Raw genomic sequence first — 27,029 nt, forward strand, 5'->3', positions numbered from 1 at the left:
TTTAATAGACTTGCATCACATCCTTATTTATAACATTATTGTGCAACGACAACAAATACCAAAAGGTGGTCCCAGATACCCACCATAAAATATTTTAAATACTTCTTTTTTTTAAATAAAAAAAGTAAAGACCATATTTGCACGTTTTGACGCCCTTTCATCTGATTTTGGCAGTAATTTTATGTTTTCTTCTCCTTTAAAGGAAAAGACCTCAAAATTAAGCGGGCATCAGCAGAAAGCAGAAAACTGTACCTGATAATTGCTGTGTACATCCAGAGTGCTCGATTTTAATGTAAATTGCGTCGCTAGGTTCATAAAGCATAAAATTTTGATTTATTTGTTTATTTGGCTGGTGTTTTACCCCCATAAAATTTTGTCTATGTCATTTATTTTATTAGACATTCACTAACTGCTAAAGAAATCTGAGTTCATTCATGTAATAGGTCTGGTGTGGATTTTGCTATTTCACGTATCGTTATATCGTTCTAAATTGTAAATTTGACTATTTCGCATTGTGTGCAGTTTTGCAAAAGTGCAGAGTTATGTCAGACATTAACGTTCGTAGATCTGAACAAAAATAACACTTATAGTATTATTAGAATAAGACTGGTTTTAAGATTTTATTCTGGTTTAACTTTCAGTTTAGACTTCTTGAATAACCTGCTCGATATGTTACAATTATCTACTCAGAAACTCAAGCAGTTCGTTCAGGTCTCGTATGTGCGATATATGCTGTTGGCTTGCACATTCCTGCGTCGAGACCGGGTCGTGTATACAATTCATGGTTGTGTTGGTAGTTAACTGACGTAACTGACGTTAAAGTAGCAATCAATCCGGTTGTTTGGTCTTCCGTCTCTAATGGATGCAAGCAAAGTTAATGTACAGGTAAACCCGTGAGTTAAGTGTCATGTGTATGGGTTCTACACGAGCTGTGTATTTCTGGCCAACAGACAGTTTCCCGTGAGCAGGCAAGATGCTATGTGCTGTTTTGTCTGTATGACTTCGGCATCTAGTTTGTTCCAGGTGATCCTACACAAGAGGCTGTATTGTTTGAAGCGCGGAAATTCTACACATGCAAGACGACTGAGACGAAAGATCTCGGAGATGATCATGTGACCGCCAGTTACGCGGGAACTCCGCGTTTGTTCTTTTACTATCAACACTTTCAGAGACGCTCTCAGACAGCCAGACAATACTTCGACTGTGTGTCTTAGGAAAATTGTGAATAATCAGATAACAGAGAAACTACAGCGTCTACGACAATGTACGAGATCTGCGTTCTGGATTGAGAGGAATCCCTAAAGTATACGTAAGCTGAAGCAAAGTATATGGTATGAAAAGAATCAATGCTTCTCTGAAAGTATGCTACACGACACGTTTTGACTGTAAAACGTTTATGTATATATCTTTAAATCTGCCACCTTTCAAGATTGTGTAAGCTATTTATTCGAACGCCTAAAAAAAGTATACTATTTTTAGCTTTGTGCAATAATTTAGGCAATAGTCCGACGCTTACTTCTTAACAGAACGTTCGTTTTGTACAATATGGGACGAAATGTATCAAATTTAGGTCTATACCCTTTTCTACCGGAAATCAACTAGCTTTTGTCCAATTAGTCAGCAAGATTTTACAATTCTACCCCTCATCATTTATGCGGCGCCTTTATGCCAGGATCTTTGTCGGGTATCTCATTTGATGTTGTAGTTTGCCTCGGGCTATATCATTTTATCAGATAATTTAGTTTTTATATATTCGATTTGTGTTTCGATATTAGATTTAAATATTTCACATATACCACGGTGGTCAGATTTATGGCGGAAAACCGACAGAACCTGGAAGAAGCCTTGCACTGCACTCGCGTACCTACTCAATGTCGCTGGATTCGATCATGGGACATTAAGGGCCATGTCAAATGTGGCATGTGCAAAGCTGTAGTCCAATGATCCAGAAAACGTTCCAACAAACTTGCATATATGAGCATTTTAAGCTACTTTCCAAAGGTAACCATGCTTTAATGTCTGAGAACAGAAACAGTTCACGGGGGTTTACATGATTCGATATTTTCGTTTATACGATGGTTACCTGTTTTATAAACGCAAGAAATCGAGAAAACGACAGCTACCAGCGTGGTAGATGACCACACTTCTGACAAATGGTCCAGCAGTACCAGAGACGACGTGAACTGGATTTGAACACACTCACTAAGCAAAGAACCCTTAATATTGTCATGTCTCTAATGCAGCGATGAGTGCTTATTTTGTCAGTGTCCCTCCCGTACGCAGAATGTCCACGGTATGGGTATGTACACGTCGCCACTTGCGTAGTACTTAAATATAACCGGATGGTAAGACAGTTTGTGCGAAGTAATTATCACAGCCAGCTCGGCATCGACAAAACCATCTGTTTCTTTTGAAAGAGTAAAAAATTTCAAGTAACATATGATGAATATATTTAAAACAAAATTAAAAAAAAAAATTTCACCAACGTTCTTCAATTATCTTTCAAGCATAAACATGTAACACTAAATATAAGGGTTCAATGTTACATACAGGAGAAAATAAAATAAATTTTTCCCCTATAAACCTCTACGGATTATTATTAAGACCAATCTGACATGAAAATGCTTAACAGATTGCACAGCCTTTCCATAAATGCTACAATTTCTCACCATTAACAGAAGACGTGTTCTCGCTCGTATTACATGCATTTAGTTTTCATTAATGTACATAGCAGTACATCTTATTCACATATATTATATGTATACGGTCAATAACATTTATTAAACCATTTTCTAAAAAAATAGCACATACACCCATGTTTTTTGTAGTTTATACACTGATCAATTTTGGAAAGTTTTGTTGTTACATTTGATTCCTTTATTTATGCACATGTGCATGTACACTGTAGACTTAAAAGATGTGTAAAATTAATTATTTTAATAAATGGACAACATTCAATCTAAAAACCTTGTTCTAAAAACCGGAAATATATTTTCGTTGAAAAGTTTTCCACAACTAGATTTGACAACAAAAAGGGCTGCGCCTTACAAAAAAAACCTGAACATCAAAGATCTCGTATATGTGTGAAACAGAACACTTACAATAGCACGGTAGGGGTGCTCTCTCCCTTTGAATAACATTTAGCCGGCTGGTAAGCCGTAATGTTAAGATAATGTAGTCTTTCACGTATATCTGTACAAAGAATCTGCATAGTGGGTATATTCATGTATACAAATTGCCAACTACAACTTTTTCATTAACTAAAGATATATCACGTGCTCAACACGATATATAAACAAACAGAATACAGTAAATACAGTTTAACTGGATACAATGTCAACAGTCGTGAAGACAGCTCTTTACTTATGACATAATTATGGTACAGAATGAAAGACTTTGATATTCAAAGATATGATCCGACATTCAAAACGATCAATATACCTGGGTATCCAAAAAACACAGTCTAGATATCTAGACATAAATAGTACAGACGGTAACAAAGAAACGTAACTTCAGGATTCCTACCAATAAAAACGCCGCGTATATATACACACATATATATGTCTATATGAAAACACATACCTGTGTAGTGGATTGTCTAAACTCTGATAATGAGCTCATGATTATGGTACTACAGACCATTATGGATGCAGGGTATATGCTGTCTACAATACAGTTTGTCCTTGAAGCGCCTCTGAAGGCGAACACGGTAAATACGCTTACATGTGTTATCACAGATACGCCCAGCCTAAGTTCATTTGATGCTTAATTCTATATCAAGATACTTTAACACAAAGAGGTTTTCACACAGCACCTTGGTAACTCTTGTGACAAATAATATATTGTTCTATTGTGCCAGTGCACTTCGCATCTGGCGTGATAAAGTAATGCTAATGAACTGTATAGTCTAGTGTGATATTTTGAGAATCTATGATTAATATGTTGGAGGTACACATACAAGAACAAAAGTGGTCCATTAACGTAAGTTTTAGTCAAATTATCTTAGTACAAACCTGATTACCGATTGGAAAATCACCTTAACTGCATTAACAACAATCAGTTAAAATAAGTCTTCAATAAATGAGAAGTTGACCTTTGAGCAGATTTCAAATGGATAAATAATCAAAGAATCATTGGGAATAAGTTTTAAAAAATGTTCTTTCATAACGAGCCATGGCGTTTTTGCTAACAAGCTGCACAGTTAAAGATGAAAGAACAAGGTGTGAATATATACGTCATGGAAAAGAACTCCGTGGAGGTAACCAGGCCATGGTACATGGTTCCGCTGATCATCATTCTGGATCGATATTTCAACCTCAGGTTCTTGGACTAAACATCCTAAAATCTATAGGTAACAGAACAGAAAGATACGGATATGGTGTACACAATGGTCAGTTTGTTTGTTTTTGTGTACATCACAAACGAACTTCCCACGTCGATGATACATCAGGAGAACCATTAGCAATGTGGGCGCCAGGATGAGCGCTGATGACTGCCACCCATACATCAACGATTCACTCACATCATTTGCCTAAGTCAGCAACAATGTCATCAGTAACTGAATCCCAAGAGGGATGCGATCAGGGCCAGCATACACACGATGTCAAAATATCCCTATGACACAATCCAGAGAGCTCGCATTGTCGGGAAATCGAAGAACTCGCATTCGAACAACATCATCGCTTGAGCAAACACTTTACGGGAGAAAATGTGGAAAGTACAAGGCGTGGTGTGGGTTCACGTTGACTTAGAACAGATGCCACAAAAATAAATTCACCAAACATTAAAAATAGATAAACTGTCTTTGGTTCTCTGGCTCTGATGGTATTCTATACCAATTTATATAGGATGGCATCGGCGGATGACAGGTGCATAGGTATACAGGTCCAGGTCTGGTAAACGCTAAGCCTTACCACCAGCTTTCAAGTTTTCCACGTGTTTTCGAACATACTTTAAATAGTCCAGTAAAAACGAACTCATTGCTTTATCTATCACAGCCTGCGGTAACCAACCCTGTAAGAAGACAAGAAGTGTGTAAAAATACACATGAAAATAAATTATTGTCGATAGAGTATACTTTGCTACCGAACATCAAAGACGGAAGAAATCTGAAAACTTCAAAAATTTTTAGATTCATAATTAGCAGTTTTGTGTACATTTCAAAAATGGTATTCGCATCAACTTTCTCTTCAACACATAAAGTGGCCACCTAAGAGTTAGAACCATACCAAACTGTCCCCAAGAGGTGCATGCAAAATGTTAACATCAAGAAAACGATGTTAGACAAAATTAACGGCCTTCCGTTTAACCTCTCCAAATTAGACGAGTTACTCCCAGTCATGAAGTCCCCAAACTTGTGATTCCATACACCAGCAAAATACTCACCTTCAGGTCTGTTTTGTTTATCCACAGTAACAGCGAGGTGTTGGGTTTTCGGGGTACTGGCTTTATCACCCAACCCCCAGCACCATTCTCACCCCTAAGCCAAATAAAATAAACAGTGTGCTTAAGAATAAAATCATGTTTATGGATAAAAAAAGGACAGAGATTTAAACTCAGTACTTAATAATGACACATATTTCGCAAACCTAAAAAAGCAAGCGATCAAGTCAGTTTTGGTTATTTCATTCATATGTAACATATTTATTTTAAAGTTCCAAAAATTTCAATTTATTTAGGTACATTTGCATTTATTTTGGTTGCAAAGACTTACCGGACCAAATTTTTCTGTGGAGGCATGTCCGGGTGAGTCGTGGAAATGCCAGCAGATAAGTAGATACCATCCCTCTTTCCCCAATGTCGAACATTCACAAAATCTCTACTGGACACCATTCCTCCCACAGCCTCCGCTGATATACTGTATGTAATACACGTGTAATCATCCAACACTTGTAACGTCTGAAAACCGACATGAAATCAAAAGACATGTTAGCCTAAGTTAACAGTTGACAATTAAGCAGACACTAAACCAACGAGGTATCGCTAAAATGCCTTAGGCTTTACACAAACGTTTAAATATGAACTGTAAAAAGTTGAGTATCTTTTAGGTTCTCTGTTTGCTTTATTACTTTGTATGAAAATCATAATTCCAAATTGATACCACAAGTTCCTGTTGTCTCCAGGGCGGTTGTCATCATGTTAAGACAGTTTTGCTATCTCTTAACGACCTACCAAAACCTACATCAAACTGTTAGCTGTCTTACCCGACTCTCCACCAAGGTTGGATTCCAGTTTGGGGACTCGTCCAACCCATAAACCAGCTCATGCCATAGTTTGTCAGGACTTATCTGCACAAGGCCCTGAAAACATTCCAAATATTTCATCTCAAACCCGCACATAAACAAATTTCATATATATTTTGGATAAGTTGTTGAAGCAATTTGACCTAGTTCGTCACGTTTTCAATTTTATCTAGTACATACCAAACTGTTTCCCGAAAGGACAGTATGTTCTTCACACATTTTGAAATTATCGAAACTCTATTACCAGACCAGTTAGGTGACACGAACTATCATTAGGTTTGTGTGAAATAGGGAACTGGTCTCAATGAAAAGACTGGAATGAATGTTTTTAAGTCGACGACTGAGCCAAAAATTGCAAACAGGTATTTCCACCCACACAAGGCATAACTTTACCTCCAACATAAACACTTTGCCTATGCCTTTCTCATGCCTGCTCTTGACACAGCCCCGCACCTCGTCTTTGCCGGTCTCTAGCTTCCAGTCGTCTTTTTGAGCTAAGTCCCAAAGGGCGTCCCAACATGACGCTGCTTGGGCCAGGTATTGCTGTTCCTATTCAGAACAAAGTACGACCAACGATGAAACAAAGAAATCTCTTGGGCAACCTGATTAATGAAAAGTATACGGTTCTATTCTTATGTTGTGTTGTGTTGTGTTGTGTTGTATTGCGCATGGCGGTAGTTACAAATAGTGACACCAGACCAGGGTTGCATGTTACAATATACCATTATTTTCCCGTCTGAAATTAGTTTATGTAAGCTCCAACTTACAACAATCGATGTTGTTGATGAACGACTGGCATTTCGACTGTGGTGACGTGACGCTCTGGCCGAGTGAAATCCTTTTTCGTTTTCATCATCAGAAACTGAAAGACAAGCACCAAACAAAATAATTTTCCAGTACGTTTGATATGAATTAGCCCAAACAGGATAAAAAAGGAGGCTTCGTTACAATTTTTAATCAACACATTATCGGCCTCTACGTTGGCAACCACAAGACCACAGATCACGTTAATAGCTCTGGCACTTGCCACTTTAAATGTGATACAAACAGCTAGTGTTATAACTGTAGGCCTACATATTTATTTGGCACTCCTGTTGCACGAAATCAGTCGTACGTAATAAATTATTTTCTCCTGAAAAATAAGCCTCTGGACGAAGTCATCAGCAGAGTATGCAGGCAGAGCATGCGGGTATATCGGTACACGAAAACAGGAGTCCTGGTCTTGGCGCAACGCTATAGTGAATCACTACATACCTCTACGGTTAAATCTTGTCACAATACATTTCCTCTTTAACATTCTTCTTCGGGAAAATAAGTAAACCAAACATTAACACATAACAAGAGCTAATCTAACCAAATTCAGACGGCCTGACAAAATACACCGAGGGTTGAAAGTCATATAAAATGGTCATATATAAAGAAATGGTCTGGCAAACCTTTTGACCCGTTCTGTTAATTTACTTCGTGACTTTGTGTTGATGGATTTGGGCAAATAGTGCACCGTTTTCCAATGAAAGGCCTCTCCGTAACATGGGGTAACGGGCAAACATGCTAGACCAATGGATGCATTGCCGTAATTTCTGTTCCACTGCCAGAAACATAATTCCTGTGTTTGTTGAAATTTTCCATTAAGATCATACTCTGTGATAGCCGCATGTCATTTAGGAGATTGACGACTCGCAATGAACAACGAACCCCCTATATGTGAATAGAAATATGTCCAATCATAGTACTATATGGTTCGACACAGTTCAAACATATACTCCTACTACGCCGGTCAAGAGGAATACCCTGGGCCTGTACAAGAGGAAGAAATGCCAATATTTCGCAATATCATAAACTATGTATTTGTTGAGCTGCGTTAAAATCTACAAAAGGGTGCAGTATGACACCATAATTAATGGACATCGGTGCGTGCATGAGTCTCGTCTGACAGGTGATATTGGTGAAGTCTAAGTACAAATTGAACCTCCAGATTAATCTGTGAGCGCTGAGTTCAATGTCCTCACAATACATGTGTTGACAGCACGACATTACTGAAATAATGCTTATACTGCTAAATTAATGGCGAATATACAAATCCAAAACATTTCCATATAAGTCATGAATGAAAATAACACTCGTGATAAAAGAACTTATGAGGAAGTGAGAACTATACATGTCTGATACAGCGATGAATAACTGACAGTAACCTCAAATTCCCGCCCGAATTATAACCAGGTCTATACACTCCAAGTATACACTCCAAGTATACACTCCAAGTATACCTACAAATACGCACACAATGAATATCAATTACGATAAAATTACTTGGACTAAAATATGTCCAGATGTATCAGCTTTTGCTCATATTATAGTCCATGACGTATTCGTTACACTGTTTAATAATGTTACTGACTAGCGTGCTAGTGCGTTGTTGTGTCTTCTAATCCAAATGAAACCGTGTCATTTAAATAGCGCAAAAAGTTTGGTCCTCAACCCGATGATTTCGGTAAAAACTCCAAAATAAATACAGAATGGGTATCAGGTAATGACCTTTGAATGCCATAAATCAAACACAGAAAACATCAGGGTGGGAAGCAAAACAGGATTGCAACCAAAACGGGAAGGATCCGAAGATTTAAAGTACCCTTTTCTTCTCGTGATTCAAAGGTACACTGTTTTTGGCGTCAATTCACTGAGCATTATTCTTTTCACAATTTATCTATTTAACAGTTTGTTTAATAACTTTATGAAATAAGGCACGAGTCAAAATGATGAGTGAGTGAGTGAGTGCTTGGGGTTTAACGTCGTACTCAACAATTTTTCATATGACGACGAAGGAATCCTTAGTGTGTATGGAATGTACTTCCCTGTTGCAGGACGGGTTTCCACCGCTCTTTTATCTAGTGCTGGTTCACTGAGACGACTTACCGAGGGTAAGTAAGGTGCCCCGCCCGAGTCATCATATTGATACGGGTCAACCTGTCGTTGCACTAAACCCTTCATGCTGAACGCCAAGCGAGGAAGTTACAACTTCCTCTCCTAAAGTCTTAGGCGCGACTCGACCCAGGATTGATTCTGGATCTACCGCTCCCGAAGCGGACGCTCTACCAACTGTGCTACCTGGGCCGGTCAAAATGATGAAGTAACAGTAGTAATATAATATTATGAGACACATGACTTATTTCTGCAAGTGCAAGAAGTCCTATTTCCCCTTCACGCGGCCAATCCATGAGAAAACAAAACAGTCCGTTATAGGTGGCCTACCAAAACAAACAGCAACAGAATGAATCACAATTACAACAAAACTTTCGATACCTGTTCTTCTTCCAAAAAATGTTAACACCATGGCTGTGGCCATCGCTGGTCACCATTCGGCCAGCTAGGCATAGCTAGTATCGGGACCCAGTACAATTTGTGTACAGTGTGACAGCCGGTAAAATCTTGTACTCAGCTACACGTATGATTGGCCAGCGGTCTTATCAGACCACTGTTTCGATCTATACATAGGCGAGTGACAAACGCCGCCTTAGTAGCTGCTATATCGGGTGATCGTGACCTCATGTTTATATCCTGCATAGCTTCTCATTTACCTGGCGAGCTATGTTCACCTAGTTTACAAATGTACTCACATCCAGGAAATAATTCCCCCTTAGAATATCATTCACGGTACAGGGCACACCCATTACTGTACAAAAGGCCTGTTCACAAGCCTTGGATACCTTAGTGGTAGGCCTAATAACTGTATTCCAGCTAACGCATGGCAACTAAAAATGCACTTGCCACTTTAAAGGGCTTAAAATGATACTTTTGATGCCAGTGCTTAAGTTTTTCTGATGAGAAATTCGTCAAACGTTAAAAAAAAAAAAAAAAAAAAAAAAAAAAAAGTTGCAGGCTCCTAAACGTATCACTTGCAGAAAACTAAACTACAGGTGACAGTACTGTCAGAGTAGTTCTGTACTTATGTCCCACATTTACATTCACGGACTTGTCAGTTGTCAGAGTTGAATTCCAGCAAATGACTTACCACAGTATAAATAGTTTACACTTTGTAAATCAATCGATCAGTTGTTACACAACAGCTTTCATGTATACTGATCACAGAAAAAATTCACCAAACTACTTCACAGTGTGAAATATAACACTTGATATATATCAGGCTTGTCATCTGGTTCATTTGTGGTTTAGCATAATTTAAGTCAACAAACCCCTTGTTAAATACTATGGTCAATTTCCGGCTTACTTCTCAACACAGCCACTCACACTGAATCTGATCCATTTTATTTTTATTTCACTCCATCCAGCCTTCATAATGTTCCAATGGCTTCACTGAGACGCCTTACCGAAGGCAAGTAAGCTGACCTGCCCGAGCCATTATACTAACACGGGATACGTCATTTTACTATGCCGTTCATGCTAAAGGCCAAGCTAGAAAGTTACAACTTCCTCTTTTAAGGTCTTAGGTGTGACTCAACCCAGGATTGTCCCTGGATCTACCACTCCCAAAGAGGACGCTCTACCAACTGTGCTATCTGGGCCTGTACTTTCACCTTGGAAATTCGATTTCTACATTTGTTTTGAGTAGGGTTTTCCCCAAAGCCTCAAGAATATCTCAGGCTATTTCACAAAACAGCATTAATGTGCACAGAGAAAACTAAAGTCATCGCAAAATTCTTGATATAAAGCTACGGCTTTCCATGCAGTGCAAATGGTATCTTAGATGGCTATGCCAGCCTGGGTACTTAAATCAAGCCTAGTGTATGTATCAGAAAATGGCAAAAAGTGGTAAACTGTACATTTGAAACCCATCTTCATACACATATCACAACTTTTTATAAAAAAAAAAATTGCAAAAACTTAACCTATAACCCACAATACTGGAGCAGGAGATCATACCGTCACCATCTGCCACTATGCTATTTATGCTGGAAGACAATGTTGTGACATTGCTGAAACACTAACAAACCCCAAGCAATACAAACAACCAAGCTGTAGCTTACCATCAGGCGTGTTGACTGGAGAGTAGTACTGGTTTTGATCAACTGGCTGTGATTGGCTGTAGTAATTGCGACCATCATGAATTAAAGGAGTACGCTCATTAGCAAATCTTACTGTCAAAAAATGAAAACATTTATGTTACTGATTAAGAATTAAATACTATGAAGGTTAATATTTCATGAAACTGTACATGCATGTACATGTCCACAATAACAAAAGAACAGTCTTTTTTACACTTTTCTACATATTCTCCTCAACTCCAATATTTCCATATAGTCAAAATTATTATATACAGAAGGGTAAGAACCAGTCAGCATATTTTCTTTTTTTTTTTTTTGGACTTCAATTTTACACCATAGTATGGAATATTCTCCTCATATGACAGTCGCCAGGTTTGTGGGTGGAGGACCAGGCACAGTACAGATAAAACCATTGCTCTTAGCACATGAAAAAACCTCCGTCCAGGATCAAACACAGTCAAGCTGCAGTCAAGCTAAAGACAAGGTAGAGTCAAGGTAAAGTGAAGCCAATGATACAACACAGGATGTGAGTGGTTAAGCACCTGCAATCTTCAGCAAGTGCATTTAGATTCACGCCGTCCTCAAGAATATTTCACTTATACAACGGTGGACAGCATTATGGTGGGAGGGAACTGAGCAGAGCCCGGGGAAAACCCACGCCCATCCACAGGCTGCTGACAGACCTTCCCAAGCAAGAGTAACATGCATCCTTGATTATGCTATTTACAACCTAAGGATACCTACACAATGTTAGGTGATAAAATTGGGCTACAGACATGCATACCACTTCTTTGTTCAGCTTTAACAGTTTGACCATTAAGCATGTATAGCATATCACTGGTTGTATACTTACACGCATCAATGGCTTTCTTCTCCTGAGGTAAAACCTTAAAATCAAGAAACCAGGTTTCGACCCAAGCGATCACAAATGGAATGATGAGAAGCACATAGCTTAGGGAGTTACCTGACCCCGCCGACCTATTTTGAAACTGAAACAATGAATTCAGATGTAAACTTTAACCTAATTCAGTCTGGGAAATTATCATCTTATATATCCTTATTTCTGGTATATTATAAGTTCCCCAATGCTGAGAAGGGCTTCTGGTAAAACCTATCATTCAGAAACACAAGAGGCTAGTCATAAATTTTGTAATTTACAGTAATTCAGTGAACATCCCCCTCGTATTCCTGTGCCTTACATGTATGTAAAACCTCAGCCCAATACATGCAGTACTTTCTAAGATACATTGTACCACCTTTAACATTTACCTTAATATTGTAAACTTTAACTGATTAATGGGACACAAACGCTCAGGCTAGACCATAAGTTACGCCTCTACTTAATACTTGGTACAGGCAAGTTAAATAGTATTCTAAGTCAACTGGTGGGCTGATATTGCTCACAAAGTGGTTTACTTTCGAACATAAAAACTGCTGTTTTTTTTTTTATAACTGCTCAGCTTCCACAAATAAAAAGACATAAACATCATAATTCAAACAAAAAAAGACAACTTGCCCACCTCAAAATTTGTCAACAATAAAAACGATATGCCACACTAGTCAAGGTCAGTAACCATATTTAATTAACAGATTAGAGGTCATCAAATGCCCTTATAGTTAAAGAATAAACATGTTATAAGAACTAATTCAACAAGCACCAAATGCTAGAGAATATCCTAGTTCTAAACTTAAACTTTTCAAAATAATTCATGAGTTTCTCCTGATTTTGTCCTTGAAAGACATATAAAGGAAGAAATTTTTGAACTTACCTGAAATAAAAAGCACTTTACAAGTAGGAATGCACATGTTGAGAAGGTAGTTATCTGAAAAATACATCAAATAGCAACTTAAGGAACACGAATACCTGTATCTCCTACAAAGATACCTCCACAACACTGACATTAATATCAGTCAGTTTTAAGGCTGTAATACTTGTATCTCCTATAAAGATACCTCCACAACACTGACATTAATATCAGTCAATTTTAAGGCTGTAATACTTGTACCTCCAATAAAGATACCTCCACAACACTCACATTAATATCAGTCAGTTTTAAGGCTGTAATACTTGTACCTCCAATACAGATACCTCCACAATACTGACATTAATATCAGTCAATTTTAAGGCTGTAATACTTGTACCTCCTACAAAGATATCTCCACAATACTGACATTAATATCAGTCAGTTTTAAGGCTGTAATACTTGTACCTCCAATACAGATACCTCCACAATACTGACATTAATATCAGTCAATTTTAAGGCTGTAATACTTGTACCTCCTACAAAGATATCTCCACAATACTGACATTAATATCAGTCAGTTTTAAGGCTGTAATACTTGTACCTCCAATAAAGATACCTCCACAACACTGACATTAATATCAGTCAATTTTAAGGCTGTAATACTTGTATCTCCAATAAAGATACCTCCACAATACTGACATTAACATCAGTCAGCTTTAAGGCTGTAATACTTGTACCTCCTACAAAGATATCTCCACAACACTGACACTAATATCAGTCAATTTTAAGGCTGTAATACTTGTACCTCCAATAAAGATATCTCCACAACACTCACACTAATATCAGTCAGCTTTAAGGCTGTAATACTTGTACCTCCAATAAAGATACCTCCACAACACTCACATTAATATCAGTCAATTTTAAGGCTGTAATACTTGTACCTCCTATAAAGATACCTCCACAACACTCACATTAATATCAGTCAATTTTAAGGCTGTAATACTCGTACCTCCTACAAAGATATCTCCACAACTCTGACATTAATATCAGTCAGTTTCAAGGCTGTAATACTTGTATCTCCAATAAAGATACCTCCACAATACTGACATTAACATCAGTCAGCTCTAAGGCTGTAATACTTGTACCTCCTATAAAGATACCTCCACAACTCTGACATTAATATCAGTCAATACTTGTATCTCCAATAAAGATACCTCCACAATACTGACATTAACATCAGTCAGCTTTAAGGCTGTAATACTTGTACCTCCTACAAAGATATCTCCACAACACTGACACTAATATCAGTCAATTTTAAGGCTGTAATACTTGTACCTCCAATAAAGATATCTCCACAACACTGACACTAATATCAGTCAGCTTTAAGGCTGTAATACTTGTACCTCCAATAAAGATACCTCCACAACACTCACATTAATATCAGTCAATTTTAAGGCTGTAATACTTGTACCTCCTATAAAGATACCTCCACAATACTGACATTAATATCAGTCAATTTTAAGGCTGTAATACTTGTACCTCCTACAAAGATATCTCCACATCTCTGACATTAATATCAGTCAGTTTCAAGGCTGTAATACTTGTATCTCCGATAAAGATACCTCCACAATACTGACATTAACATCAGTCAGCTCTAAGGCTGTAATACTTGCATCTCGAACAAAGATACCTCCACAACTCTGACACCAATATCAGTCAGTTCCAAAGCTGTAATACTTGTACCTCCTACAAAGATATCTCCACAATACTGACATTAATATCAGTCAATTTTAAGGCTGTAATACTTGTACCTCCTACAAAGATATCTCCACATCTCTGACATTAATATCAGTCAGTTTCAAGGCTGTAATACTTGTATCTCCAATACAGATACCTCCACAATACTGACATTAACATCAGTCAGCTTTAAGGCTGTAATACTTGTACCTCCTACAAAGATATCTCCACAACTCTGACATTAATATCAGTCAGTTTCAAGGCTGTAATACTTGTATCTCCAATACAGATACCTCCACAACACTGACATTAATATCAGTCAATTTTAAGGCTGTAATACTTGTATCTCCAATACAGATACCTCCACAATACTGACATTAACATCAGTCAATTTTATGGCCATAATACTCTTAAGACAAATACTCCTCGAAGAATATACGACTGAGCTGTCAATATGCCAATACTTCCAGAGTGAACACAGACATCCATTTTAACTTAAACAAAAATATTAAAAATAAATTGTGTGAAATGTGTTGTTCTTATGCTGGCAGATTCATACTAAGAAAATATCGTTCACGTTGACTACAGAAGAGATGATTTTCTACCTTAAATCTTATAAAGCTGATAAGGTGAATCTGCTTTAAATCTATGCAACTGTCACCCTGTGGTGATAAAAAAGCGTGAAAGTACACACAGCCTGGGAGAATACACAGACCAAATCTGATCGTGTCAGAATCACACATTAGTTCACCATTACCAACCTTACCCCACCCCATTTATCATTACGCAGCTGTCACCCTATGGTGACCTAAAAGCCTGGTAGAATACACAGACCAAATCTGAGTGTGTCAGAATCACACACTGGTTTACCACTACCATTCACCCCCATCTCTCATTATGCAGCTGTCGCCTTATGTTAGTACACAAAGAGACCCAAACGCTGCAGTGTCAGAATCATACACTGGCATCCCTAACACCTTTACCAATATGTCTGATATAAAGGTAACTCTATGTACTGGTCACACCCCACAACAATACAATACTAGTTCATGATGCACAAGACCACATATTCCTAAGTATAAAATTCTGTACACTTTCTTATGGTTTCATCACTATAATGTCACTTATCAAAGTGCCAGTAAAAATTTAACTGAAATAATAAAATAACCAAAATAAGCACTCCTGGATGCTTTCACTTAATATCTCATCTTAAAAAAAAAAACAACAAATCTTTCTCAGAACATCTAATTTCATATTCTCAGTAGCTCAAAGTCCTACACTTTCTGTTGAAAGGTAACAAACCAATTATAACTAAGGAAAACCAGGTTGAGACTATATACATGTACTCTAATTATAAAGAGGGAAGGCATACTTACAGCCACAGGCCACCAGTGGTGTAATCTGAAGAGAGCATACGCCAGCAGTAGGACAACAAAGCGGAACCCAGACACCATCTATGGGAGATAATCACGACAGTGTTGATGATAACTGTGACATGTGTATCAGACTCGCGCCAAAGGTAGACTTAAGCAAGTTTTCAGTTAATTAACCTGTATTATGGGTTTCTTTCATACTTAATATATTTGTACAAGTTGAATGACCAATTGGACATCATTGTCTCCTTCATCAAATCAAATCATCATCATCGAAATAAAACTAGAATTAATGGCAAAATAAAGTGAATACATTAGCTGACAAAATCACTAATTTAGGGGGTTACAAAACATGTAGTTATGTAGTACATGTACAGTTCCATTTGACCATCTATAATACATGTATTTTATACATACCACCGTATCAAACAGTGACAGCTGAAATGAATAATTTTCTACTTGGTCTTTGAAAGCTTTCCAAACCGGGGTTTCTCCAATGAGCTGAAAACACAGCAAGATATAGATGAAATATTACATATGAGTCAAATAATAAAAGGAAAGTCAACACAACACCAAATGTATATATGCATTGATAAAGTATCTCAGGTACAGTTTTATAACTGTATTACTTTATTTTTGTGATAACTGAGATATTACCGTTCAACATGAGTAAAAACAAGCACAATGAGAAAACTGAACATGCCGCCATGATACTAATTTTAACCAATCAACAGGCTCAAATCATTACTACAACCCGAAAACACAATCAAATCCCAGATAAAAAAAGTTCATTTATAGATTTATCAAGCATAACACAAAAAAAAAACAAAAATGGCTGCGGGTGTTCAGGGTTTGTTTTTGCTGCTTGTTCAAAAATACTAGGGTGATATTTCCTTTATTTAAAGTAACAAGACAACCTTGCTTTCAGGTTCTTAGAAATGTGACCAGCAGTTGCTGCATGTTGCGAGATTTTCCCAGCAACAAAATCTTAAACATTTCTAAAATGTTGAAATGACAATTCTGAACCCTGTTGGTTTACAATGTTCAAGATGGACAAACTCATGAAGAAATCAAACTTAAATTATTTCACTTAATATATTGATGAACGGCACTCGTTTTAAACTTATTTTTCTTTCTTCTCACATGGTTAGATCATGTCATGAACCACATACTCATATCTTTGCTTTCCCAAAAAGATGGAAAAGAAATGTAATATTTTGCTTTCAACACAATTAATATCTGTCCCAAAAATGAGAAGAATTAGGTAATACACATCTGGAGCCTCTTTCATTTAAGCCATGTTGGACTAAAATCCAAAACATTAAATTTCCTGAGAAAAGAAAATATTTGAAGACGGATGTTTAAAATTGGCTGAATTTTGCCACACTATATTTGATGCCTACATTTTAAGAGTTTAATTTGAAATACAATTATAGGCTAAAGCCCAAGATCGCTTTGTGAAATTGTTCAAAGATGTTGTGAAATTTCTGTGGCATCAAAGCACAGTGAGCTTTACTTGGTGAAAGTTAACATGCTTGGCAGCTTTACCTGTTCCTAAGTAATTACAACTCAGCTTTGATGGGTTCCAGTTTTTCCTGTTAATGACAACTTGGCTTACCTGCGTGTAAATGATCCACAAAATGCTGGTTAAGATCAAGTCAAATGTGACAAACAGACAGAAGGTTCTGCGGACTGGAGACATCTTCCCATCCTCCAGCCCCTCCAGCGCATCCTGGGAGAGAAGGTCTGGCCGCTGCATACTGTTTATCGTACCATTTCTAAAATAACACAACAAACTGGGATAAATGCACATGTGGCAATCAGTGCTCTTGGGTCTGATTCCTAGAGCCATTTCAAACTCAATTCAAAATGTCACATACAATGTACTACAGTAGAGTACTGAAAAGTTCAACTGCAATAGACTGGTTCAAATCACTTTTCCCATTTCAACCAAAATTTTGCACAAGTGCCAGGTAAATTAGACATATTTGCATATTGCTGACAAAGTACATACATCCATGTGCACTGACAGATGGCTGGCTGGCCAGATGTACATGTAACATCACTTCAACCTTTACTTTGGACATTCATGTATGCAGATGCTTTCACCTTACAGTACAGCGTTCCTCACCTCACACACATGTACGTATGTACTCTATTAGAAAGTCCTTCTTCAATGAAATTATCAATTATCAAGGTAAAGACACTAGAAATGACAAGACTCTCAGTACCCCATTTTCCTCACAATCATTTAACCTGGCTGGAGGCCAGCATTCTGTAGTTCTGTATAAGAGAGGAAATACAAAACTCACGAAGCCGTCAATGATGTCTGGCTGGACTGGATGGCTTCATAAAGGAATCTACCCGCCTCCTGAGCTTGAAGGTCCCTATTTGTCTCCCTTGGAATATCCTGTGGAGACTGAAAAGAAACATAAATCAAAGAAGATCATTACATGTGTTACATCTCAGTTTTATCACTGTGCATAGACAATAAGAAACTGATCAACTTTGAATGTGACACTACTGTTGTAAAATACAACATTACAGTTCCCATTATTATTAGGCATAGCTGCCGAAAACACAGCCTGTTTTGTACAGGTACGTCCACAGTAAGACCTACACTTCCTCATGATTCACTAAAATAGGGATGACCAGACAAAGCAGGTAAACATCACAAGATTATGATACTGACAGATATACATTTACAACAGCACACATGACACAACCACAATGTTTACTCATGTACATGTAGTTACCCAGTAGTGCATAATACAGTAGCCCGGTACCTGAGTGAGGAAGTTATAAAATTTAGTTATAAGAAGTTATAAAAGCTTGAAGTGATATGTATTTAGTGTACATTATACCAATGATACTGCATTTAGTGAGCAATATACCGATGATGTAGTATTTAGTGTAAAATATATCAATGATGCTGTATTTAGTGAGCAATACACCGATGATGCAGTATTTAGTGTACAATATATCAATGATACTGAATTTAGTGAGCAATATACTGATGATGCGGTATTTAGTGTACAATACATCAACGATACTGTCTTTGGTGAGCAATATACCAATGATGCAGTATTTAGTGTACAATATATCAATGATACTGAATTTAGTGCGCAATATACTGATGATGCGGTATTTAGTGTACAATACATCAACGATACTGTCTTTAGTGAGCAATATACCAATGATGCAGTATTTAGTGTACAATACATCAATTATACTGCATTTAGTGAGCAATATACCGATGATGCAGTATTTAGTGTACAATACAGCAATGATACTGTCTTTAGTGAGCAATACATCGATGATGCAGTATTTAGTGTACAAAATACCAATGATACTGTCTTTAGTGAGCAATATACCGATGATGCAGTATTTAGTGTACAATACATCAGGTATACTGTGTTTAGTGAGCAATATACCGATTATGCAGTATTTAGTGTACAAAATATCAATGATACTGCATTTAGTATACAATGTACATGCACCAATGATGCTGTACTTAGTAAGCAATATACCAATGACACACTATTTAGTGTACATTATATTGATGATATTGTATTTAGTGAGCAATATACCCATGATACAGTATTCAGTGAGCAATATACATGTACCACTGCTGCAGTATTTAGTGCACTGGTACAATATACTGTATATATTGTATACGTATATAAACTGTCTTACCCTTTTTCTTCTAAAATTTGAGACACCTGGTCTGCCCCTTTTAGCCAATATGTATGTAATTCTTCCAGAAATATTCAGCTTCTGTTTTCTCACATGATGAGACCATCTTATAAACAACATACTCATATGTTTACATTTCCAAAAGGCTGGTAAAGTTCAACACTGCTAATATCTGTCCCAAATTTTGGAAAAATCAGGGTAATTATTCAAAGTCACAAGGTTTGAATTGTTGTGGCATATTTTTGATCCAGACATGAACCTCTTCCCTGTAAATGTGTGTATTTTATAGGACAATTGCATCTGGGCCTCCACAACTTCTCTGATACTTTAGATATTCTAATATAGGGATTACAGATCCCACAGGATCTGACATCAAATATATCAAACTAGAAAATACATGTACAATAAATTAAGGTCCAAAACCATCAATAGGTGAATTAGGTCTCAAGACAAAAATGTTTTCTGATCCAATATAATGGAATTCACTTTTAAAAGATTTACTTTTATTTGATTTGATACTCGTACATGCTTTATTTGATTGAAGCCATACTCAAGAATATCCATTTTTAAGGAAGTCATATTAAGATAACGTTGTCATGTGACTGCACAGCGTGTACACTTAGCCCAATCACTCTCCATCACCCTATGCACGGTGAGACCTGTTACGTTGGCAATATTAAAAGGCAACTGTAGTTTTTATTTACCAAGATTTATTTATTTGATTGGTGTTTTACGCCATACTCAAGAATATTTCACTTTCATAACAGCGGCCAGCATTATGCTGGATGGAAACGGGGTAGAGCCTGGCCTGTAGTATTTTGAAATCTTAAGCATATAAACAAAAACTGAATCTAAAGACATCAGACATCCAGTAAAATCTTAACCATTTCAACACTAAACAAGAAAATAAAACTTCTAAAAAGTCATCGAAATTCCATTTCTTGGAAGTCAACAAGAACCTGAAGATCTAGGATGCTGAGAGTATTTAAGTGAACAAGATATAAATATAGACGAATTCACTTAACTGTAATTTATAAACTTCAATTTATAAACTTCAAGGTACATGTAGCAATGAGTGCAAAGACTGAATAATTCACTTGCAGTTTCCATTAAAGCCTAGGACAAAGAATAACTCTGTCTTTAGGTAGACAGGCCTACTTTCTGAAATCAGTGATAATGGTTACAAACAGGAAGAATGGCCTAATCCCTGAAATCCGTGACAATGGCTAAAACACGAGGAATGGAATACTCTCATTAGACGTTTTAAATATTAGCCCGTGAATGTAAGACACTTAAAGCGCTCAACCAGCGGATATCAGTATCTAAATCCTCTCTTGTGAACCTGTAATTATCAGTATGAATTCTTTTATGAATCTGTAACTATCCGTATGAATTGGGCTTTAGGGGTCATTGCCCGTTCTGCATCAATTTGGTCAAGGTCAACCATGTTCAAGACTTAATAATCCAGGGTTTATTCAGTCAGAGCTTAACAAGGCATATGTGGCTCACACCCCTTACCTTTGTGCAGATGTAGATGCTGATAAAATGAGCACTCTGAACACTATTAGCCTAAATATGCATGTAACTCAGAAAACATTTGACACGAGCGTACATCAGGCAATCATGGCACTCTACAACCACATGGAGGTAAATGTAACAGCCCAACGTGTTTTCTGATTTACATTAATATTTAAACAATAATTTACATGTGGGTACTATTACACATTCATTTCAAATGTTTAAATAAAATAATGTATAAGCTACATGTGCACCACTCAGCAATGCATTTCACACGTAAGACATAGCTGTAGTACAGGTAGGTGGACATGAAGCCTACCGGGGTACGCCAAACACAGTTTGCAACATCAATTTTCTCTCTCTCAGTTTAATTTCACATTAATTTTATAATAATGCTGACAGACACCAAAGTTTAACAAGTTGCAAACATGTGTCATTCATGATTTAAGCACTAAGCAGGATAAAACACTTTGGAGTGAGGTGACTTACTTTCTCTTTCAGTGGAACCATCTCTGGTTTGGCTGCCCAGTGATTACCTTTCCCTATCTTGCCGCACTTCTTGCCTGACTTGTCAATGGCATTATGCTTAGCATTACCATCGACACAGTACTCTATATCAGCTGCTCGTTTGAGGCTGGGTGTGTTTGTCATCAACCCAACCAGGTGAGCCAGAAATGGTAGAATGATCACAGGTAGACACATTATCCTCACAAACAGGCTAGTCTGGAGCGTTGAATCAGGGGATGCAGGTTGAAGCCTTGTCATTCTGCTCCTAAATTATCAAGCTCACTTCACAAGTTTAATAGAGCTTTTCTAATGAGGCCCCGTGTGTTTATAGTGCACACATCCTTATTTGGCCCTTTCAAATCTCCTGGAGCTGGGCCATTAACAGGTAGGCCTATGTGCATCCATTTTGTTCAAAATCATTCATCGTAAACTAGTACTGCAGTATATGCAGTGATATATATAACTTCATAAATGCCAGCCTACATATATACAAGTAAACATCAGCCTACATATAGACAGGTAAAGGTCAGCCTACATATATGCAGGTAAACTTATGCATGTACATGTACCAGCCAATTTCAAAGTCAACAATCCTTCAAATGTCTTGTCATAATCAAGGAGACAGGTTTGCTTATTCAGGGACTTCGATGAAACAGCTGATAGTAATCAAACAGTTACAGCCCTCATTACACAAATATATCCACTTTGAAAAAAAAAAAAAAGATGACATCAAAATTCCCATCGGTACATGTACTCTTCCATTCCTGTCAGATATTCTTAAAACATTCAAGTGACACTTCAGTTGTTCAACCTTGTATAAAGCTTTACAGCAGACAGTATTCACAAGAACGTAAGTGGAATATGAACATATAAGACCTAATGCACCTGCACCCCATCTATACAGGTAGGCCTATAAGCTTTACACTGACCAAACTTCCACACAGGAATCAGGAATAAATGTGAGACAGGTGTGGGGACATGGGAGCAGGGTGGGCCTTTAGACATCATACACACAATGATAAAAGGGGGAGGGGGAGGGGGAGGGGGAGGGGGAGGGGGGGGGCACCAGAGAACAGCATGGAATAACATGGTGTACACTGGATGGCTTTTAGATGGCCTTACATGACAGGTACTATGTTCAAACAAACTGACAACTGAACATCTGTTGCCTGGATGGGAGGTGCAGCAGGAACTTATGAAAACATTTGGCTGCTACCCTCTGTCATTTTGTAATACTTGTACATACTGAACTTAACATGTCCATGGGTTTACACACTGTGATATGTCTGATAAATGCTGCATCATTAAACTACTGGCACGACAAAAACTTGTTCAAAATCAATGGTGTATCCATGTTATGTATTATGCTGGATGCGATTCCACACAACCATTTTTGACTTCAGTAAAGATTTTAGCAGTTGTTTTAGGACCTCAGAAATTCAAATCTAGAACACATGATAAATGTGATCTGAAGACAAATGCAGGGCATCCAACTTTCATCTTTCAGTAACCAAACATTTAACTCCGTGACACGGTTCTGAAAGTTTTGCTCATGTCAAAAATAACTTTCGGGAATTGGTCCCTTGCCCCAACTTAGCTACCACTAGTTTTTAATTTTAGTTTCTAAAAATGTACGTGGGCCAAAAAATCTTTTTTTGTTCAGTGAATGTTGATATGACTAAAATTCTACAGATTAAGCCAAGAGTTTAATCAATTTTTAACTTTTTGTTAATACAACTTTTATTTTATTTTTTTTTTCTTGACAACTTAAGGTATCAGTACGTTGGGGTAACCAGTAATAATACTGAATACTGTAATTTTTCATCACACAAATATATCTGGATACAATGTTTTGGGCACAGCACAAAAACAGACACTGAGTGGTCATCAAAATACAGTAATAGGAATTGCAGTTCATAGAGTCCTTATTTGATTTATTGATTCTGCTTTTTTTTTTCTTTAAATCATGACACTTACATTTTCTGGTCGAAAACAAAGACTGTGCTGGTTGAACTTGCTCAATCTTTTTCTTTTCCATACTTGGTGTACATTACATTTTGCCTTTTACAACATGTTTTTGCTCAATTCCAACAGCTTACCTTTTGTGGTTTGATAGGTTTCAGTGGAATCGCTGGCATGTTTATATCTGTGATGGTTATCTCACAGGTGATGTTTTATGAATCCAATCAACGAGGTCAGAATACAGGCCAGTGCTGCTGCTCACATATTCAGGTGTTACATGTCCTCAGGTAATAGGTAAATCCTTCATGCTATCAGGCAGCGTACAAAGTAACTCACTCAGACACCTCAATATCTCATTGAATGTAGCTCATCTACAAGCGGTAACCTCACAAAGAATATCACTGCAGCAGTGATTTCATCCCCAGTTAATGATGAAGGAACTAGTCGAACAGCAATCTGATCAGTCAATTACCTACTTTGGAGAAAATCATACATGTATGTCCTGGTTGCAGTTTTACAGATAGGACTTTTACCGTACTGTCCAACTGCTAGTTCTTATGGCTGCTTTACATGTACTCTAAATACCTGTGGAGACTCAGTCTGTACTGACATAGAGGGGCAACCATGCCTGACCATCAGCAGTCAGAGCAGAAAGCCATGCAGTTACAGTTGTGCCCACTCAACCAACAAGTCAGCACACTATACATGTGCAGACAGAATGTTTTCAGGGAAAATATTTATTTTTTAAATAATGACATACTGCAAGCCTACATTCATATATTACATGTACATGCTATATGCTACAGGACATACTACACCTGCAGTCTGTGGATTATTTGTATTTTGGCTCACAGTGACACAAACTGATTAATTTTGGATTTATGCTGGCTACAATTATCTGTGATGATATAAATGTTTGAAGCAGGAAGTACACTTAAGGAAGTACAGTACCCAAATTTCTAAATGTAGCTTGATAGTACTTTCTTTTAGTTCATCACCTGTGTTCGATCTTCATTACTGCTTTATTACATATGGGCCTACATGTCCCTTAGCATGCCTACTCAACTGAAAAGCCCTATATATCATATACATGCTCAGTTTGTCAGGCAAAACTTGCACCTTGCAGGATGGGGTCTGATGCCTGACAATGTCCCTTTAAGACTGCTGATTTCATAATATCACTTGACACATATGCAGTGGTGAATATCATGAATGACTCAAAAACATGTTTCAAGCAGTTCACAAAGACGTGCAATTACATTGGAAAAACAAATACAAAAACAAAAAAAAAAAAAAACAAACAAAAAAAACAAGATAGCAAGAATTAACCAGAAACCAAGGCTACATGTAATATACTAACACACACTTTGGACTGGAACCCAATCTAATCAAGCTATAAGTAATCAACAATCAATTTGATGAAAGAAATATAACTTAAGCAGGAAATTTGTCAAGTGACTTGTTCGTTACCACTGCAAATTTGACAAGTTACAAATGTTGCATGTTTGTGTGATATAAATAATCAAAAACACATGTCCAACAGTACGCAAGCCAGTACCAAAACTAGATGTTTACTCAAAGAATCATTGACCAAAGTTGATTTCTTTAACCACTGAGTCAGCAGGGTTAAACTGACATTTGTCATATTAAAAACATACATGCAGCAAGTTTTCAGGTGAACTCAATTTACACTTGAACACATATATTCCTATTTATATAGTAGATACTGAGAAATTGGCAATCTGTCAGGGCTGGGTCGTATCTAGAGCCATTTTAGTTTTCGAAAACGTTTGGACTCCCAAACTGTTTGGCGCCAACTACATGTAATCAAGCTGTATTAAAACTAACAAGTACACGTATATATGATTGTTTACCAATAAAAAGTTTTCCTGCAAATCTCTTTCATTCACAGACTGAGAAGCTCCCAGAAAGTGTCATTTTGTTGCATTTCATAAAATTTGTTAATGCAGGCTGTCACACTGTGACCATTAAAGTTTGGGGTCAGAACCTTCAACTTTTTCTGGATACGGCCCTGACAGCTGTGACACATGAGTCTGCTATATCTATAAGTACATGTGGATCTACAAATAGATTAAAACTCCAAATGTACCGATACGGTAAACAACTAGCATGACTCAAGATGTAGCTTAGACACAAAGTCATACTTACAGCTGTGGGCACCATAGGGGAAAAACATGGATACCATATGGCAATCACAAAAACGGATAAATGGTAGGAGCAATAAATCGTCATCTCTTTATCTACAGTATGTATCCAGCTAGACTTAAAACTGCATATGCAAAGCAATTAGAGATGGAACCTGGACACAAACTGATACATGAAACTATTTATATTGCAGGTATAAACTATAGTGAAAAGGCAATCTGGTTACCAAGCTGACTACAGACATGGCAACAGCTGAGGCATAATGCATGACACCATTGCCTCTGTATTTATGTATCCATCAAATATTGAAAGTGGCATTTAATACACAAAAACAACCTGACATGGATATGGAAAGACAAACACTAAATATCTTGAAACTGAATGTGCAGTTGTTTAAGTAAGAGATGATACATATATAATAAGACTTCAGACATTAAAACATAATGTAACTCGATTCATAAGGTTAGAGACAAAGGAGGGCTACATCTTGTGTGTAGAGGGCATGTATGATCAGCTGACAGCTGACAATGAAACAACAACAACTATCACTTCTTTATCGCGGTTGATGTCTTTACAGCTTCGGTTCGACCCAGTTAAATATATGTACAGCACTGATCTTTACTAAAATTACCGGACAGGAATGAATTGGGAGAGTTTGTCTAAGTTATTCCAACAATAACCAAACTGAAATGTGAATACTGGAAAAAACAGCAAGAACCTTTATCTTCTCAGTCTCACTGCCAGCCATCCTTCCAGACCCAGTACTAAAACCCGACAACCAAAGGTGATTCTTCACATATCTCGGTAATGTACACTTACCACATTGATGGACATAATCAACAATATGAGGGTGCAATCATGTGACTTTTCCTGAGCAATCAACAGGGATATGTCGATAATAACAGTTCAGAGTCCAAGGGAAGTTGGACGTCTCAAACATTGAGGTTTCAGGTGATGAGACGTAGTTACCTCCCTTGTTTCAGTGTTTGGTCTCTGCCACGCAGAAATGATTTGCGAAGAAGCACCCATAGACGTTATTTCCATAAATCCTGAAGCAATGCACAGGAAATATGTATTAAGATG

The 27,029-nt window shown here is 37.3% G+C and overlaps 1 protein-coding gene across 2 annotated transcripts; it reads right to left on the reverse strand.

The window, feature by feature from the left end:
* Positions 1-278: 278 nt before the first annotated feature.
* LOC135461900 (stAR-related lipid transfer protein 3-like) lies at positions 279-26,884 on the reverse strand. Of its 2 annotated transcripts, none has more exons than XM_064739181.1 (14): positions 26,766-26,884; positions 18,410-18,516; positions 17,716-17,875; positions 16,515-16,598; positions 16,101-16,178; positions 13,012-13,065; positions 12,096-12,231; positions 11,225-11,335; positions 7,010-7,104; positions 6,636-6,791; positions 6,204-6,299; positions 5,714-5,898; positions 5,386-5,479; positions 279-5,013 (listed from the first exon to the last, which is right to left on the reverse strand). In XM_064739181.1, the coding sequence occupies exons 1-14, from the start codon at positions 26,778-26,780 to the stop codon at positions 4,903-4,905; spliced, it is 1,482 nt and encodes a 493-aa protein (XP_064595251.1). In that variant the 5' UTR covers positions 26,781-26,884; the 3' UTR covers positions 279-4,902. The 2 variants fall into 2 exon arrangements, with proteins under 2 accessions (XP_064595251.1, XP_064595250.1); XM_064739180.1 differs by lacking the exon at positions 26,766-26,884 and adding an exon at positions 26,665-26,733.
* Positions 26,885-27,029: the final 145 nt, after the last annotated feature.

Source organism: Liolophura sinensis, chromosome 1, assembly GCF_032854445.1.
Source record: "Liolophura sinensis isolate JHLJ2023 chromosome 1, CUHK_Ljap_v2, whole genome shotgun sequence".
Lineage (NCBI taxonomy): Eukaryota > Metazoa > Mollusca > Polyplacophora > Chitonida > Chitonidae > Liolophura > Liolophura sinensis.

Excerpts from the sequence above, each read along its gene's own strand:
- LOC135461900 (XM_064739180.1), bottom strand. The coding sequence starts at position 26,694 with ATGGCTGGCAGTGAGACTGAGAAGATAAAG. Across the intron at positions 16,179-16,514 it reads TGTCACTGTTTGATACGGTG|ATGGTGTCTGGGTTCCGCTT; the intron begins GTATGTATAAAA and ends TATCTCCCATAG. Across the intron at positions 12,232-13,011 it reads TAAAGTGCTTTTTATTTCAG|TTTCAAAATAGGTCGGCGGG; the intron begins GTAAGTTCAAAA and ends TCATTGTTTCAG.